This window comes from Emydura macquarii, unplaced genomic scaffold (genome assembly GCF_026122565.2).
Source record: "Emydura macquarii macquarii isolate MOO-44397 ecotype Brisbane River unplaced genomic scaffold, CSIRO-AGI_Emac_v2 contig_1253, whole genome shotgun sequence".
In the NCBI taxonomy this organism is placed as follows: domain Eukaryota; kingdom Metazoa; phylum Chordata; order Testudines; family Chelidae; genus Emydura; species Emydura macquarii.
Genome location: NW_027131390.1, coordinates 32,372,271 through 32,388,936, shown reverse-complemented (window position 1 = coordinate 32,388,936; position 16,666 = coordinate 32,372,271). Strand labels below are relative to the sequence as shown.

The 16,666-nt window shown below is 37.1% G+C and overlaps 1 protein-coding gene and 1 long non-coding RNA gene across 2 annotated transcripts in view; one reads left to right on the top strand and one right to left on the bottom strand.

The window, feature by feature from the left end:
- Window positions 1-16,666, top strand: part of LOC137153252 (uncharacterized) — a 161,525-nt gene that overhangs the window by 134,871 nt on the left and 9,988 nt on the right. The gene's annotated exons all lie outside the window — the stretch shown is intronic.
- The window catches only part of DIAPH2 (diaphanous related formin 2), a 735,565-nt gene continuing 722,614 nt past the window's right edge, over window positions 3,716-16,666 (bottom strand). The window contains 1 exon segment of the mRNA XM_067548390.1: window positions 3,716-8,153. Coding sequence (XP_067404491.1) covers window positions 8,089-8,153 — 65 coding nt within the window. The 3' untranslated portion in view covers window positions 3,716-8,088.

Below are 16,666 nucleotides of genomic sequence, written 5' to 3'. Positions count from 1 at the left end.
GTGATCTGCAGGTTCTATTCCTAGTTCAACTACTAACTTGACAAGTAATTTAAGCTTTTCTGCCTCAGTTTCCCCATTTGTAAAATAAGGATCAATTATCCTAACTCAGATGGGGCTGTCAAACTAATGTCATTAATGGTTGTAAAGTACTTTCTGTTCTCTAGATGAAGGGCACAATGCCTGTCTTCCTATTAGTAATGCATCCCTGGTCACAGGATCTAGGCACAAAGCATCTGAGCTATGTAATGCAAATTATTATACTATGTTCCCTACTTTTAAACCTAGCTGAGATTCATTCAGTCTTTCATTAATGATTGTCCAGTGGAAATAAAACTCTCTTATATCTGTAGAGACTTATTGCAGTCTCATGTAACTTATACAAATTGTTACAGACAAATGTCAGTACTTAAATTTCATTTGCTCTGGCATAACAGCATTTTGAAGCATTGCTGCAAGCAGGATTTTGGCCTGTCTGTTCTACCTCATCAGAGCGTTTCAAAATCCCAAACACAATCCTCACAGATCTCGGGATACCATTAAGTGAAAAAATGCAGTTTCCAATGTTGATTGCTTCTGTTTATCACCAATATATTGCTGCCAGACTTACCTCTTTGTAGGTTTGAATCAATTTTAGGAATATTCCATGATATGTAATGCAAAGTTTCTTTCCGGGTTCACAGTTCTTTTCCCTCCTTGTGATGATCCTCCTTCTTCCCACTGAAATCAGTGGTTACACTCGCATTGACGTCCATGAGGTCTGGATTGGGCCTGTCCATTAGCTAAGAATTGTGCTACTCTTTGGGAAACTGATCATGCATCATTTAGATCAAAGAGAGATTTGCCATTGACGTCAATGGGTACAGGATCAAGTCCTAGTACAGAATAATTGTATTTCTTCAATTTACAACTTTCATTTTATCGTAGTTACAATTATTTTTTCGCACATCATTAGTCCTCCTAGGAAATTCCATCTACTGTTCTTAGGCCCATGTTGTTTTGGATGCAGAGGGTGCAATGTAGCTTACTTTAGACCCCACCAAAACTGTTCCGGAGTTACTTGGAAATAGGGTTTATGTTTAGAGTGTAGTACCAGATTATCCTCTGTTTTATAGCAGTTCAAGGTAGTGATTCTCTTCCCATTCCAGTATTCCAACCGTAAAATAATTTCTGAAAAATGTTTATCCATTATTGTTTATTATAATCTCCTCCACAATCTTCTGATCATCCTTAGAACATCTTCAGTGATAAAGATAGGTGACAACTTTTGCCTAATGAGCATATGCAGTGAATTGGCTTCATGACGGATAATAAGCTATTTGTGAAATTATCTTTATGAACCTGAAAAATTGTTTAAATTTGTATATACCCTATTGCCATAGTAGCAAAGTCTAATGTTTAAAGCAGGGAACTAGGAACGGCGAAGCCTGGGGACAGAGCCTTTGCTGGTGTGCATTGTCATAGCTCTATCAACTATAGTCAATGGACCTATGAAAGTTTAGACCAGCTAATGATCCACACCCTCGTTCAAAGTACCAGATTTTTTAAAGTATTTAGGTGCCTAAAAAGTTTGGCTCTGGTTTCTGACGGACTCTGCAGCTGTACAAGTTTGAACTCTAGCCTCACATTCCCCATCTATAGAAGGGGGTTGATAATGTCTACTTTGCTTTATCAAGTACTTTTGAGGCCAGTCCACTGAGCAAATTTTAAATTAAATTATAGAGCCACCATAGTGACTCCCATAATTAAATTGTGCAATGGGTACTGTGAAGAACCATTTTGGGGAAAGAGTAAAAGGAAGGAAGACAAATCAAAGGATACACAAAGACTATGCACATATAAGCTAACATCTGTAGGTGGGGTAGAAAAACAAACCTGGTTGTGACGCTGGCTCTCATAGAGAGCTTCTTAACTGAGCACATAACTGAAGTTGAAGAAGGCAATGAGGTGTGGCAGTCTGAGACACAGATAGGTGGAGCCTCATTCTGAGACAAAAGACAAAATATCTGAGAGTGACTGGAATTCGGGCTTGTCTTGTGCTAGGAAGCCAAGAACCAACAGTACAAAACTGAAACAATCCTAGACTTACAACAGACATTGAGATGTTTTCATTTATTTTAATGTGTTAAATTTCCAACCTGGTTAACTTGTGTAGTTTTTTTCCCCTTTACAATAATTACAATTGAACTATAATAAAATAAGTGCCTGCAATTTATGCCATCAAATAAACCAGTGGCTTTAACTATCCCTTGGTTTATCTTTTCCTGACTATGGATACAAAATTTACTAGGTTGTTTTGTGACTTATGTGAAATATCAGCAGGACTGATCCTATTCATTCCTGCATACTTAGAAGCTGCAGTGAGATACTTGAGAAATTCAGGGCTATCTCCTCTCTTTATTCTATTAAGTCATTTCAGTACACTATGGCGGTATCATTAAGTTGCATAATGCACAATAGACTATTTTTAATGTAAAAGTCCTGTCAAGCTTCTATTCCAATATGGGCATTTTGTGACAGAGTGAAGTAAACGACTTGAAAAATACCAGCAATGTCTGTCTAGCTGATTTATAAAATCTGTATCATGAAACGTCTCTGGTTGATTCAAAATATTTAATCAATTTAATATGGACCCATTTTAATGTGTTCAATGAATGCATTTTATTGTTACTTTTTAACTAAAGTGGCATCACCAACAAACAGCTTTAAAAGTATACAATCTTTTTCAGTTACTGTATTTTAAAGTCATCTTTAAAAGAAGGCATCTTTCCCCATAATTCAAACAAATATATTTGACACCCAGAGTAAAAAAAAAAACCCTAAAATAGGAAATAATTTTCATAGCCTGTTATGTCATATAATATAGATATACTTCAGGTTGACATTGGTAATAAACAGGTAAACATTACAGAACTTAACAAAATCATCTTAAACATATAAGTTTGCTACAGGGTTCAGAATGTATCCATTAACAACCAGGCTTTAATTTCACAAAAATATTTTAACGCTAATATACAAACACATAGCTGGGCATTATTCACTGATTAAAAAATACAAGTGCATGAATCCCCCCCCCCCCCCATTTTTATTGTTTTGGATTTTTTTGGCATTTGGAGCCACATTAGCCTAAATGGCTGACTCCAAAACAGAAATCACACCGAATGGTACATGATAAGTGTGTGGAATTAAGGTAAATTACAAAAGAATATTTTATATTTTTGGCATATGTATAACCCTGAAGGTACGAATGGAAGTTACGTGTAAGGATCAGATTATGTCACGGAGGTCACTGATTGTGACTTTCAGAGAACGCCATGACATTTTCTTCTTCCATCCTGAGATGGTGGGGCTGGAGCTGTCAGATGGTGGGGGCCCTGGAGCTCTGAGTCGCTGTGGGCAGCAGGGGGCTTCTGTAGCTCTCAGCAACCATGGTTGGTGGGGGGAACCCAGAGCTGAGGTTCCCGCGGGCCTTGGAGCTCTCAGCCATCGCAGGCAGCAGGTGGACTCAGGGCTCCAAGCTCCTGCAGGTGAACGTGGAGCTCTGAGCTGCCACAGGCACTGGGTGCACTCAGAGCTCTGAGCCACCATGGGCAATGGATGCTGGACCCTCCCCCCGCCCACTTCCGCAGGGCTCGGACTCTCAGCTCCTTCCCCCCCCCCCCCCCTCCAGTTCTCCCCTTTGTCACAGTTATTTTTAGTAAAAGTCAGGGACAGGTCATGGGTTTCCATAAATTTTTGTTTATGCCTGTGACAAAACCTTAACCTTAGTTATGTGTATTGAGGGCTTGAGCTCACTCCAATGAAGTCTTTCCATTGTCTTTGACAGGGACTGAATGGCACCTTGAGAGATTCATTCGCTCAGTAGAATTTATCAGCAGGCATGCATAACACTCCTTTCTGTGCACAGAAGAATACATGGTTTGGAATATACAAAAACAAAGCATTTTGGGGGATTTGTTTCTTCATCTTACAGCAAAGGGAACGTGTGTGTAGTAGAGCAGATGTGACTGGTTCGTCAGGAATACTCATTTGTGTATGTAAGCACAAATGCATTATGGCACAAAAAAGGTGAGGTTATGTCTCTACTGCTTCCCATTTTAAATAAGTGATTTGATTTACTAATGAGTGGTAGAGTGCCTGAACTTTCGGCTATTTGAACAGAGAAAAATCTAAGAACAATTCAAGCAAGTCCTTGTTTAATGTGTAAGATGCAGTGTCAAGTACAGTATTCCTTTCTACTGAATGGTATAAGAACTGCACAACTTGTGCTAGTTCTGGCAGACTGTTGCCCTTAAAAATTACACAGGTCTAGATTTAGCAACGTGTAGGGTAAGGATAACTTTTGTCCCCATTGTAATTACTACATTTATTTTTACTAGCAATATAATATTCTATGGGGAAGTACTATGTCTACCAGTATAAACTTGGTCCTCTGTGGCTGAGAGCTGCACAAGTAGAGTTGTACAAAACTTCCTTATGAAATCTGCAGCCAATCAGAAACCTGAAACTCTGCCACGTTCTCTGCAACTTTTGCAATCCTTCTTCAACCATTGGATGAGTTTTAAGTAAGTTTGTGCTGAACAGTGGTTTGTATGGAAAGCATGATAAATTCAACTGTTTCAGTGGATTTCACTCTGAGGTAGCGCATATAAAATTTACAGTGTGTGTATATCATAAAAGGGAATGTATGGTAAAGGTTGCATTTTTTTAGCTGAGCAAGTCAATAAATAAGAACAGGCAAATTTTATGTAGACTGCTGCCATATGGGCCAATGATGTCCAAAACCAGATCAAACTTATGCAACAGTATTTTTGGGAGAGCTTCTTAATCCCGTAGGAGGCATTATCTTCGTTTTGACTTGAGCACCACTTAAAGGTGTGATTAATTTTGCAAACAAATGTCACTTATGTTCAGGGAAAGGACATTTGAAGAATCACAGACTAGGATATGTTACATGGTGTGTTGCACTTTTTTGTGAGCTAACAGCGTAAAACTTGCATAAATAATACTTACCACTTTTATATGAGTTTGATCCATACTATCAGTAGTTTTAAGCAATAGATATGTGCATATATATTTTACTTTAACATTAAATTTCCATATCAACTTACAAATGTAGTTTCATTCATTTTACAGTTACAAATCATTTCTTTAAAAAAAAATACTAAGAAATGTAAACAGTATAACATCATAAATGATTTTTTCCTTTGTTACTTTTAAATTGTAAAATGTGAATGCAAACGTATGTGCTGTGATAGGTGTAATGTAATATCTTAAAGGACATATAATAAAATATAATTAGTAGGAACTTTATGTAATATTCTCTAAATGGTTTTTAATGTTTGCAAAAAACTCTGGTGATTTATTTTCTGGGATTACTCTGAATGCAAATATAATTTAACTGACATTTTTTTTTAAATATTAGAAAATAAGGCAAATCCATTTCTGAAAAAGGTGCTGCTGTTCTGGGATAAACATACCTTCTAGTTTACCAGATAAACATGTGACAACTATGAAAATTATCAATAATAAAAACATTAAAAATATCTGCAATTTCATATAGACTGAAAACTATCAAAAAACAAAGTGACCCAGCATTAATTTCAGAAAATATTTTGAGACTTCATAAATACAAGCACCCTGTATTTACATCCAATTATCTTCTAAACTAGTTTTCTTTGAAATACACTTTTGTTTCAAACAGCTATATCCATTAAATTATATAAATGTTTCAAATGTGAAAAAGGACTGTGTAGTAAAATAGAAATATCAGCTAATGCTGCTTTTTTTGGATTTGCTTTTTAAATATCTGCAGTCAGCTACTACAGAACTTTAAAAAACAGAATGCCAGGACATGAAAAAAACGGTACTTGTAATAATTAGTACTACAGTATAAAGAATCCATTGTGGGTTGTTAGGTTAAGTTCATATGTGTTCTATTGATTATTTTCAACATTTTTGCATTTAAATTTTATTAAATTGTTTATCTTACTTTTGAGCTTCAATATATTGTTTCACAATGGTAGAAATTAGAATATATAGCCATTACAGACTTAATTCCTTTTCATTTTGGCTTTTTACACTGAGCATATTTTTAGAACTATAAATTTAGTACTTCATATTTAAAAAAAAATTAGACTTGTCAATACAAAACCAGCGTTCACTTATGCAAAATGGAATGTAATTCTTAGTGCCTCTTACTGAAACAGTGAGAGACAATTATGTTTTATATTTTTTTCTAAAATACACACATAACTCTTTAGTTTGTTACCAAAAGAAAATTAGATACAGTAGTATTACTTTACAGCATGCATTTCACTAGGTTTGAGTCACGTTTGTGTTGAGAAATGTAAAAATCCTGTTCCCTTTTAACTCCATGGGAATTTTCCCCTTTGACTTCAATGAGAACCTAAATAGGCTGAATGCCTTTTCTTGTAATGAATTCAATACTGTAAGAATTTAGCCCAGACCAGTCAGATAATCTTGAAAGTATTTTACCCAGCAAAGCATAAAGAAGCTACTGTACAAAGACTTTTGGCTCAAACAGTAGTGCAAAGTCACAGTGCACCCAAATATGACTACTTCTCATTTTCTGTGATTAACAACTAGTGCACAGAAAATAGATTGCCTACCCCACTTTTCAAACACTGTTTATAACATGGAAAAAAAGGTGCCCAGTATCCTTAGGGAATAATAATTTCCATAATAATACAACCCATGTGGTGGCAAAACTGAATCAATTGTAGAATGAATATCTACTTTTTTATATCTTTTCCTGTTAAGTGGAATGTCCACAGTATGCTCACTTCCATTGATGATGACATAAAAACAATATGCCTGGAGCCCGAAGGTCTGGTAGAGGTGAAACTGAATCCCCAACAAGGCCATGCTTTCAGGTTTAGGATGGGGATGAAAGGCTATTTGTACTGTAGTTTCCCATTAAATGGTAGAAGATAAATATCAGCTACTAAACTCATCAGAGCTGCTGCAGTGCAGGGACTTGTATTTAAATTAGCATGGGAGGTGCTTCCCTGGAAGGTCAGGCTGCTATAATGATGATAGTCACTGCTGCATAGGGCTGAAGGGTAAAAACCTCATATTGTTATCTGCTTACTCTCCTGCACTAAGATCCAACTGTAAAGGAGGGTATTTTACCTGAGAAACAGAGGGAAAACTTAAGGAGGCAGTCCTGAACAGCTGCATAATGTAGTTTGTCTCTCAAAGCTAACCAAAGGCAAAGGAATTTAAGAATAATTACAATATGGTGACTTTTTCCTTAAAAATATCGGCATAAAGTATATATTTTGTAAGTGCATAATTAGAAAATACCTCTTTAAATATAGTTAAAAACATATTATGCAACAGATATGGTTTACCTTTGGTACAATCCTATGCTTGTTTTGTTTTGAGCAATGGTAAGTAGCTATATATCATCAAACCACTGAAACTGTAGATTTATGATAAGTTTAACTGCAATCAAAATAGCTGAATCCATCAAGCTTTAACTTGAGATAAGATTCTAAGTAACTTGATTGGGGCTATACACTGCTTTCTCATACTTACAAAAAAGGTCTCCTATGATGTGAGCAATATCAGCTCATATCTGAATTCATTAATATTCAAATTTTTGTTAATTTTTCCTTTTATGTCCAAATTGGAACCACAAATGGAATCATGTTTCCCTTTTGTGATCTGATCTTGTTCATTGCTGCATTTTTTTAGCAAGTTTATATTTTCTCATTCAGCTCCATATAGAACATTTCCTAGAACTCCCTTCATACAGTGGCACCTTAAAAATGGCAAGTAACACACTAGATAACAAGATACAGAACCTTATCATTTAACATTGTTTACCAATCTTGATAATTGTGTTACTCAAGTACAGTAATTGGGATTTTTGTGGAGGAGGGGGGGGTTTGCAATAACTCTTTAAAGTACATAATGCATATTCATCTTTTGGTTTGTTTTTCACTGGAATTCATTTAAATTTCATTTCTGATCATTGCCGGTGTTCGTATGTATAACTGTTTTCAATGGGTCTGCATTTTAAAGTAAGTAAAACAATTTTCCAATTCTTTGGCTTCAGAGGAATCATATAGCTGTGATAGTTCCATTGTGGCGAGAACGTGACCTTTCCAAAGTTACTCGTCTGTTATCTGTAATACAAAGAGAGAAGAAACAACACCCCATAAGATTTGCAACATGGATATTGCAATGTTAAGAGGTTTTCAAACAGTCCTGAAAATCATTTCATATAAATATGTAAATAAGTAACTAGGAGTCTGGATCAGAGAAGTTTTACACTGCAGCTGCCAGGCTGAGTTCAAGAGTTCTGCAATCAGCAATAAATTACTTACTTGATCAGAGAAGCAGGGTGATAAAAGCATTGGAAGAATCCTGAAGCATACTCCCCTTGGAAATAGCAGATGACAACTAAAATGCTGGGTAAAAGTGTTATTCTATAAAGAATCTATGCACAGTGCTTTGGAGGAAGGCAATTCATATCTCCACTGCATGTTCAGTACAAATATGATGAAAATGGACCATCTTGGACAGAACAAGACACACTAAAAGTGTAAGAGTTGTAAGACTGTTCACGGCAATTGGGTACACATACTTACATAAATAGAACAGGTAAAGGAGCCCTTTCCTAACTGTGGGGTGTTAACAACATCCAGACTGAAAGATCACAGAGTAATTATTGCAATGAATATGTCCCCATCCCAGGAAGAAAAAATCATGGGCTAAAGCAAAATGCTTTCAAAGTAAACCTTGAAAAGCCAGGAATGTGGCAGAACGCAGACTTTTCTTTGTTCCTGTGGATTTCAGGAACAGCTAGTCTGCTGCATAAAATGCAACTGATACAGATAAAATTCTCGTTTGATAAAGGTATTCTACTGATTACCTAAGTCCTAAAAAATCAGAAACTGTCTGAGTGCCTAGGGGAGGGAAAGAGTGTGGAGATCCCAATACAATGGAAGCTCCTTCACAAGTACTATGTATGGTTCTGGCACCACAGTATTTTTGCAGCTGTTGTTGGTGTTTTCGCAGCCTTCCCCTTACTTGCCTCTATCCATTCATGATTAAGATAATGCATCTAACCTACCCCTCTGGTGAGGGAATAAACCTCATCTGCCAATGATAAGGTCAGAAGATACTGGAAATTAAAGCTCAGAAGAAAAAATCCAGGAAGGGGAGTATCAACCCAAACATGTGATGTGCTTGTAATACAACACTGAACAGTAAAGTATCTAGCATTTTTTAATACCAGTGGGGAAGGTGCCCAAGTACTGTCATCTGTGGGGCTATTTAGTTGATAGATTTTTTCCATATTATTAATTCTAAATGTGCAAAATATCATGAGATTTATGAACCATAGTAAATGTTGATTTCTTTTTATCTGCTTTATGGTTTTTGACTCTTTTAAGTTCATGTTCTCTCCACAATGATGAAGGTAAGAAACATTTTTTCCACAAATGAAAGTGAAAAAATCTCTCATAAAAACACGAAGCAGGGGCTTTAAGAAAAACATCAAACATCCATCAGTTGGCATCATTGGATTTTCCTTCCCAAAGTGTCTTCATACCAAACCAATTTAATTTCTAATCATTAGCAGTAACCTGAGCTGGTTTCTTAAATTATTTGCAACTGTTAAAGGGTTTTTGTTTAGTAGGGATGGTGAGGAGACAGAGCATAGATGAGAGAGCCTGGTTGTGCAGTGAGGAGCTTCTGGACAACTACATGGGAGAGGGCAATGATACAGTAATTCTCATTGAGACATGATTTCAGCACTTGCAAGAGATTTTTGTGCAGTGCTAGAAGAGAGCGCTTTCTTACTCAGTCAAAGGGAAGCAGAATGCAACTTATACACTGCTCATACCTTTGTGTCACATTAAAAATAGGGATGGATTAGCTTTAGCTGTTAGTAGCTATGTACACGTTATTGTATTTTGAGATTGTAAAAAAAAGGCGTTACTCTTAGGCACCTGTGTAGCTGCAAGCAAAATTTCCATTTGTTTTAATAGGGTTTACAGGTGGTCCGGAAATGAAGTACATACTTTTGTCTAGAACAAATTAATATCTTTATGGAGATAGACCTCATTTGAGAATCTGTTTGAGTGCAATATTAACACGGTCATAAAATGGCTTATGCACCGTAGTAATCAGACCCGCTGAAAATGCGATTAGGCCTTAATAGCGATTCATAGCTTGTATATAGCACTTTTTATTCATAGATCTCAGCCATTTTAAAGGAAATGCTACATACATTGAGCCAACTTTTAATCTCATGATTTATTTTGTAGTTCTGTTTGTCAATTTGATTATATATTCATTGTGGCTCTTATAACATATAAATATATTCATAGCTGAAGAACATAAAATGTAGTGGTAAGGACACAGCAAGTAAGAGATACAAACAATAGGTAGAGAAATAATGTGAAAAATAAGTTCAGTTAATTGTTATGAAAACATATTACAAAAACTTCCATAATTTATACTAAATTCAACCTCATCCTAGTTTTTCACACAGCCATATATATAGTCATCTGTGCACAAATGTCTTACGAAAATAAGGCTGCACAGTTCAGTACTCTAGCGGAGATAGGTACATGAAGTGTGATAGTCTTTAGTTATGTAAGAAACTATTTCTCAAATACAGAATCCTATAATTCCTTTTAAAACACTTGTGAAACATGTTGTAAGTACGGTGTGCACCAGAATCACTAACAGCCATTTATTATAAATTGTACACAGTACATTATACCAAGACAGTGTAGCTCATAGTGTGTGACTTTCAGTGGGACTTGTGCATTTTAGAAAATACAACCCATTAAGTTTAAAACAGTTCACATTTAAAATTTGCTGGCATATATAACTAAACATGCCACATTCTTTCAATCTTTCCTCATAGTGTTTCCTACCTCCTATCAATCTGGTTGCTCTTCTCTGTACTCTCTAATTTGTTTGAGGCCTTCCCAGTGCCATGTAACACAGAACACTTACCTCTTACATATGACAAACTATATTTTGACTACTATCTTTCAACCAGTTGTGCACCAACCTTATAGTAATTGAATCTAGACCATATTTCCCTAATTTTCTTATGAGAATATGGGACTGCATCAAAAGCCTTACTAAAGTCTAGCATGATCCACTTAAAGACACCCCCTCCCCAAACAGCATGGATAGAAAACAAGAACATCACGGGCTCCTTGCTTCTGAGAATCTAAAAAGGGGCCACATTGAAAGATGACTGCACGGCCTTGCCTTAGTCCATGTGCATGTGCATAAGAAAATGTACCACATCCTCTCTACAATGCACACAAATGAGTTTAGAGAGAGGAGGCATTCAACATTTTCTATGGATTTTTATATGATTTTCAAATGCTCAGATCTAAGTCAAATCAAATGTTCTCTCTCACTCTTGATACTCTTAAAGAGTTTAAGCATTTCTGCTCAATTTTTAAAATAAAAATAGGCAGACATATGAAGCTAAGGAAGTTTTAAACCCCTGTTCTTTTCCCTCCAAAAAGCGACTGACGATGGTAGTGGGGACGAGAATGGAACCATTATGCAACCTTAGCTACTGTTGTTTTCATTCCTACAACAACACTGGCAGATTAGGGGCAGAATGGATATAAAATTCTTCAGCACAAAGAAATTCTCTTAATGACTCTGCTAATTTGAACCGTCTTCAGGTCATATAATGAGGTGGCCAAACTTACTGACTCCCCTGAGACTTCCCTCCTTCCTGGGAAGAATCCTCTAGCCCCACCACCCTTCTGGAGAGCAGACGCTCCAAGCTCCCCACCCTAGTCTGGTCGGCGGAGAATGGGGTGGGGCATAGAGGGCTCCACAAGCCACACTTTAACTGTAAAAGAGCCACATGCAGCTCGCAAGCCACAGTTTGGCCACATCCATCATATACTATGGGAATGCCACAGAACACTTGCTGTCAGTAAACAAATATAGCACAAGCTGCTTAGAACAGACCTATTCACCAAATAATTGTATTTGTTTTAGCTAGTTCAGAGTGGCTAAGCAGGGAACAGGAGACAAGAATCAAGCAGAAGCAGCAGAGAATGGTTTTGTTTTTCTGTATATAGATTCCAAGATCAGACAGGACCATCGTGATCATCTAGTTGGACCTCCTATATAACATGGGCCAGAGAACATCCACAAAATAATTCCTAGCGCAGATCTTTTAGAAAAACATCCAATCTTGATTTAAAAATTGCCAGTGATGGAGAACCCGCCACAACGCTTGGTAAATTGTTTCAATGATAATATACTCTTTCTGTTAAAAATGTATGCCCTAGTTCCAGTTTGAATTTGTCTATCTTCAACTTGCAGCACTGAATCGTTTTATAACTTTCTCTGCTAGATTGAATAGCCAATTATTAAATAGCTGTTCTCCATGTAGGTACTAATAAACTGTAACATACCCCTTAACCTCCTTTTTGTAAAGCTAAACAGATTGAGCTCATTGCTGTCTATCACAATAAGGAGTCTAAGGCATGTTTTCTCATCCTTTAATCATTTCTGTGGCTCTTCTCTGAACCCTCTCCAATTTATCAACATCCTTCTTGAATTGCTGACACCAGAACTGAATGCAGTATTCTAGCAGCATCAGTACCATATACAGTGGTAAAATAACTTCTCTACTATGACTTGAGATTCCCCGTTTTATTCATCCGAAGATTGCATTAACCTTTTTGGCCACATCATCATACTGAGAGCTCATGTTCAGTTGATTATCCACCAGGATCCCCAAATCTTTTTCAGAGTCAGTGCTTCCCAGGATAGAATCCCTTATCCTGTAATTATATCCTACATTCTTTGTTCCCAGATGTACACATTAAATTTAGCCATATTAAAATGCATATTGTTTGCTTGCATCCAGCTTACCAAATGATCTAGATTGTTGTGATCTGTCCTCCTCATTATTTTCCACTCCCCCAATTTTTGAATCATCTGCAAACTTTACCAGTGATTTTGTTTTCTTCGATGTCATTGATAAAAATGTTAAATAGCATAGGGCCAAGAAACCGATCTCTGAGGGATCCCACTAGAAAACACACCTGCTTGATGAGACTCCCCAGTTATATTTTGAGTCCTGTCAGTTAGTCATCTTTTAATCCATTTAAGGTATGCCACATTCATTTTATATCATTCTAGTTTTTTAATCAAAATTTGTGTGATATCAAGTCAAATACCTTGCAGAAGTCTAAGTATATTACATCAAATTTATAACCTCATCAACAAAGATATCAACTTAGTTTGACACGATGCATTTTCCAAACACCCATGCTGATTAATATTAATTATTATCTCTCTATACTTTTTTAGCAATCAAGTCATGGACCAGCCACTCCATTATTTTGCCCATGATTGCTGGCAGACTGACATGCCTGTGTTAGCCAGGACATCCCCATTTACCCTTTTTAAATATTGGCACAACATTAACTTTCTTCTCATCGTCTGGAACTTCCCTCGAGTTCCAAGACTTCTTGAAAATCAGCATTTATGATTCAGTAAGCGCCTCAACCAGCTCTTTTAAAACTCACAGATACAAGTGATCTGGACTTGCTGATTTAAAATGCCTCACTTTAGCAGCTGCTGTTTAGCAGCTTCCTGAGATACTAGTGGAATAGAAATAATGTTATATGATACAATTACCTCATCTGGTTTTTTCCTATATACAGAACAAAAATATTTAAAAAACACTTATGCCTTTTCTGTATTATTGATAATTCTACCATTTCCATCTAGTAATGGACCAATACCTTTGTTAGGGTTCTTTTTGTTTCTAATATACTTTAAAAACTCCTTATTGTCCTTAACTCTGCTAACCATAGATTTCTCTTTGATTCCATTATAATTTTTCTACAATTCTTAGCTTCTGATTTATATTCATTACTATCAACTTTCTTTTTCTTTCATTTGTTATATGTATTTTTATAGCTGTCTTCACTTTCCTTCCAAACCAGGTCTGTGTTTAATCATTAGGGCCTTCTTCCTCAATTGTGGCTTTTGGAACATCTAGTAAAATGTTCCTATATGATTCCCAATTATCATTCACATTTTTCTGCCTAAATTCTTCCTGCCTGCTACGTTGGCTCATAATTGTTTTCAGTGTTGTGAAATTTTAAAGCACCAAGTATATATATGACTGTTCTAAACTTTATTCTGTTTGTACATTATAAATGTGATCAAGTCAGGATCACTCGTACCTAAGATACCATTCATTAATTTTTAATTCTGTGATCAGTTCCTCTTTATTTAGACCTCGTCTTAACAGATAATTAATTTCTCTGTGTTGGCAGCAACACTTACTGAGTTAGGAAATTGTCATCTATAATATTTAGAAATTCCAAGGATGTTTTACTACTAGCAGCATAAGATCTCCAGCATATGTCACTCAAACTGAAGTCCACCATGATCATGGAGCGTCCTCCGCCCTCCCCGTATTATAGATAGGTGTGTAAGGAGCTAGTAATCCTGTTCCTAGTGTGCTTTGGTGGTCTATAGCAGACACCGACACCCCATCTTGTGCTTTAACTGTTAGGACATTGATCCATAAGCATTCAAGATAATTTCTTCCAAGTTATCGGTGAGTGGGAAACAGGTAGTGCCTTTTTTGGCACTCCGTCTCCCCTTTTCCTCATTCAATCCTTCCTAAAAAGGTTGAAACCATGGATTTTAACATTCCAATCATGTGACTCATCTCACTAGATTTCAGGAACACCAACTAGATTGAGTTTATGCTCATAAATAAGCAATTCCAATTCCTCATGTTTTTTTACCCAGGCTCCTAGGATTGGTATATTAGGCAATTAAATATTTTTTCCCGTATGCTTTGGTTCCTTGATTAATTTTGTTCTCAACATCTCATTTTTTTTGTGTTAAATGAATCTTCCCTCTTTTTACCCTACCGTTTTGTTATTAGTTTAATGATCTCCTGATTACTCTGGCCTTCCTATCCCTGAGTAGATTGGTTCCCTTTCTACTGAAGTGCAGGCCATCCAAACTATACAGCCCCCTCTTCCCATAGAAGATAGCTGAATGTTTCACAACACCAAAACCCTCCACTTATCGGGCCAGCAGTTCACTTCCAGAATCTAGGCATTCCATCTTCCTTCACCTCTTGGACAGGAAGGATCAAAAAAGATCACTTTGACATTCTGCTTCTTCTGCATGCTTCTGAATTTCCCTGAAGTCATCTATTATCTGTGAGATAGCCCGCAACACACTTTCATTAATGCTGATAAGAATAATCACCAATCGACCCTTGCACATTGACTTCAGAAGCCTATCCTATTTTAGAGTGATGTTTGTGTCTTGGCTCTGGATGGCAGCTCATCATCCTGTTGTATGCCTGCCCCTTGCAGAATGTTCTTTCAGTTCTATTGGGTATTGAATTCTCAACTAGGATTGTCTGTCTTACTTGAATAGTTGAAGAACACTTTGTGGGCAAGCTTGATTTTTTTTTTTTTACAGGTTGGGCCAGCTTGCCATTAATAGGCGTGTCCCATACAACTTTCTGTTCCTTTGGACTAGCTGGATCTTGACAGTTATCTTCCACAACTTCCATTTTGAGGACTTATCAGTTAGAAACTTCTAGCTGTGTTGAATTCTTCTTTGTGGTGGCAACAGCCTGCCCATTCTTGTCTCTCTCAGCCGTGTAGATTGCTGCCATAACCGCTTGATTTTGGTGGTTACAAACTGCCATCTTTCTTTCTCCAAGTCCTTGATGGCCAGCTCCTTTCTTCTTTGAACATGGGGTACTGAGGTTTCTTGAAACTGGCTATCTAGGAACTCCACAGCTTCTCTGTGTCTCAGTAACAGCTCAATTTACCTCTCCAATCCAAGAATCTTTTCTTCCAGCAGTCACCAACAAGCACCTTCTAGCTTCAGGCAGGAAAACAGATACGGCACATTTGTTGCAGGTCACCACCACTGTTCCACTGCTGGCCATCTTAAAATCACATATAGAGCTGACCCAGGAATGAAAGCCACTCATCCGCCCTCTGAAACTTTCCTGTTAGCTACCTCTGTTTGCAATTCTCAAGTTCACCTAGCAAGTGACTTTCTATACCAAGTCTCACTGCTTAGCTCAGGTCTTGCTGATCAAAGCCCCAAGAGTCAGAGCCATGAGGCCCTTACTAAGGTACCAACAAACAGACCTGTTTCAGCTGCTTACTCAGAGGCCCATGACCCAGCTACACAGTCTGTACACAGAAAACAAACAGAAAGTCCAACAAACAACCCACAGATGGACCCCTCACCAAGTCTCACTATCTCTGAGCAAAGGGTCCACAGCTATATCCTCCAAAGCTCTCTGATAAGCAGTCTCCATTCTCAGCTCATTTGGAAATGGGAAGACCAAAACCAAAGTTAATTCAGTGACCTGCAGACAGGAAACTTCCTCCTAAAGCTAGAAGAACAAATCACATATGAACCCCTAGTAGTATTTGGGCTGGGATGGGGGAAGAGCTTATAGAGCAAGCAAACATGAAATAACCAGAGCCTCGATAGCCACAAATGCAGGTATTAAGAAACTTAAATGAAGGATATAGTGTAGAGTAAGCATTTACTATAAAGATGGACTTTAAACAAAAGTATTCACTTCACATCCAATCAGCAGACAGAAGTGTCAAAGCTAGTT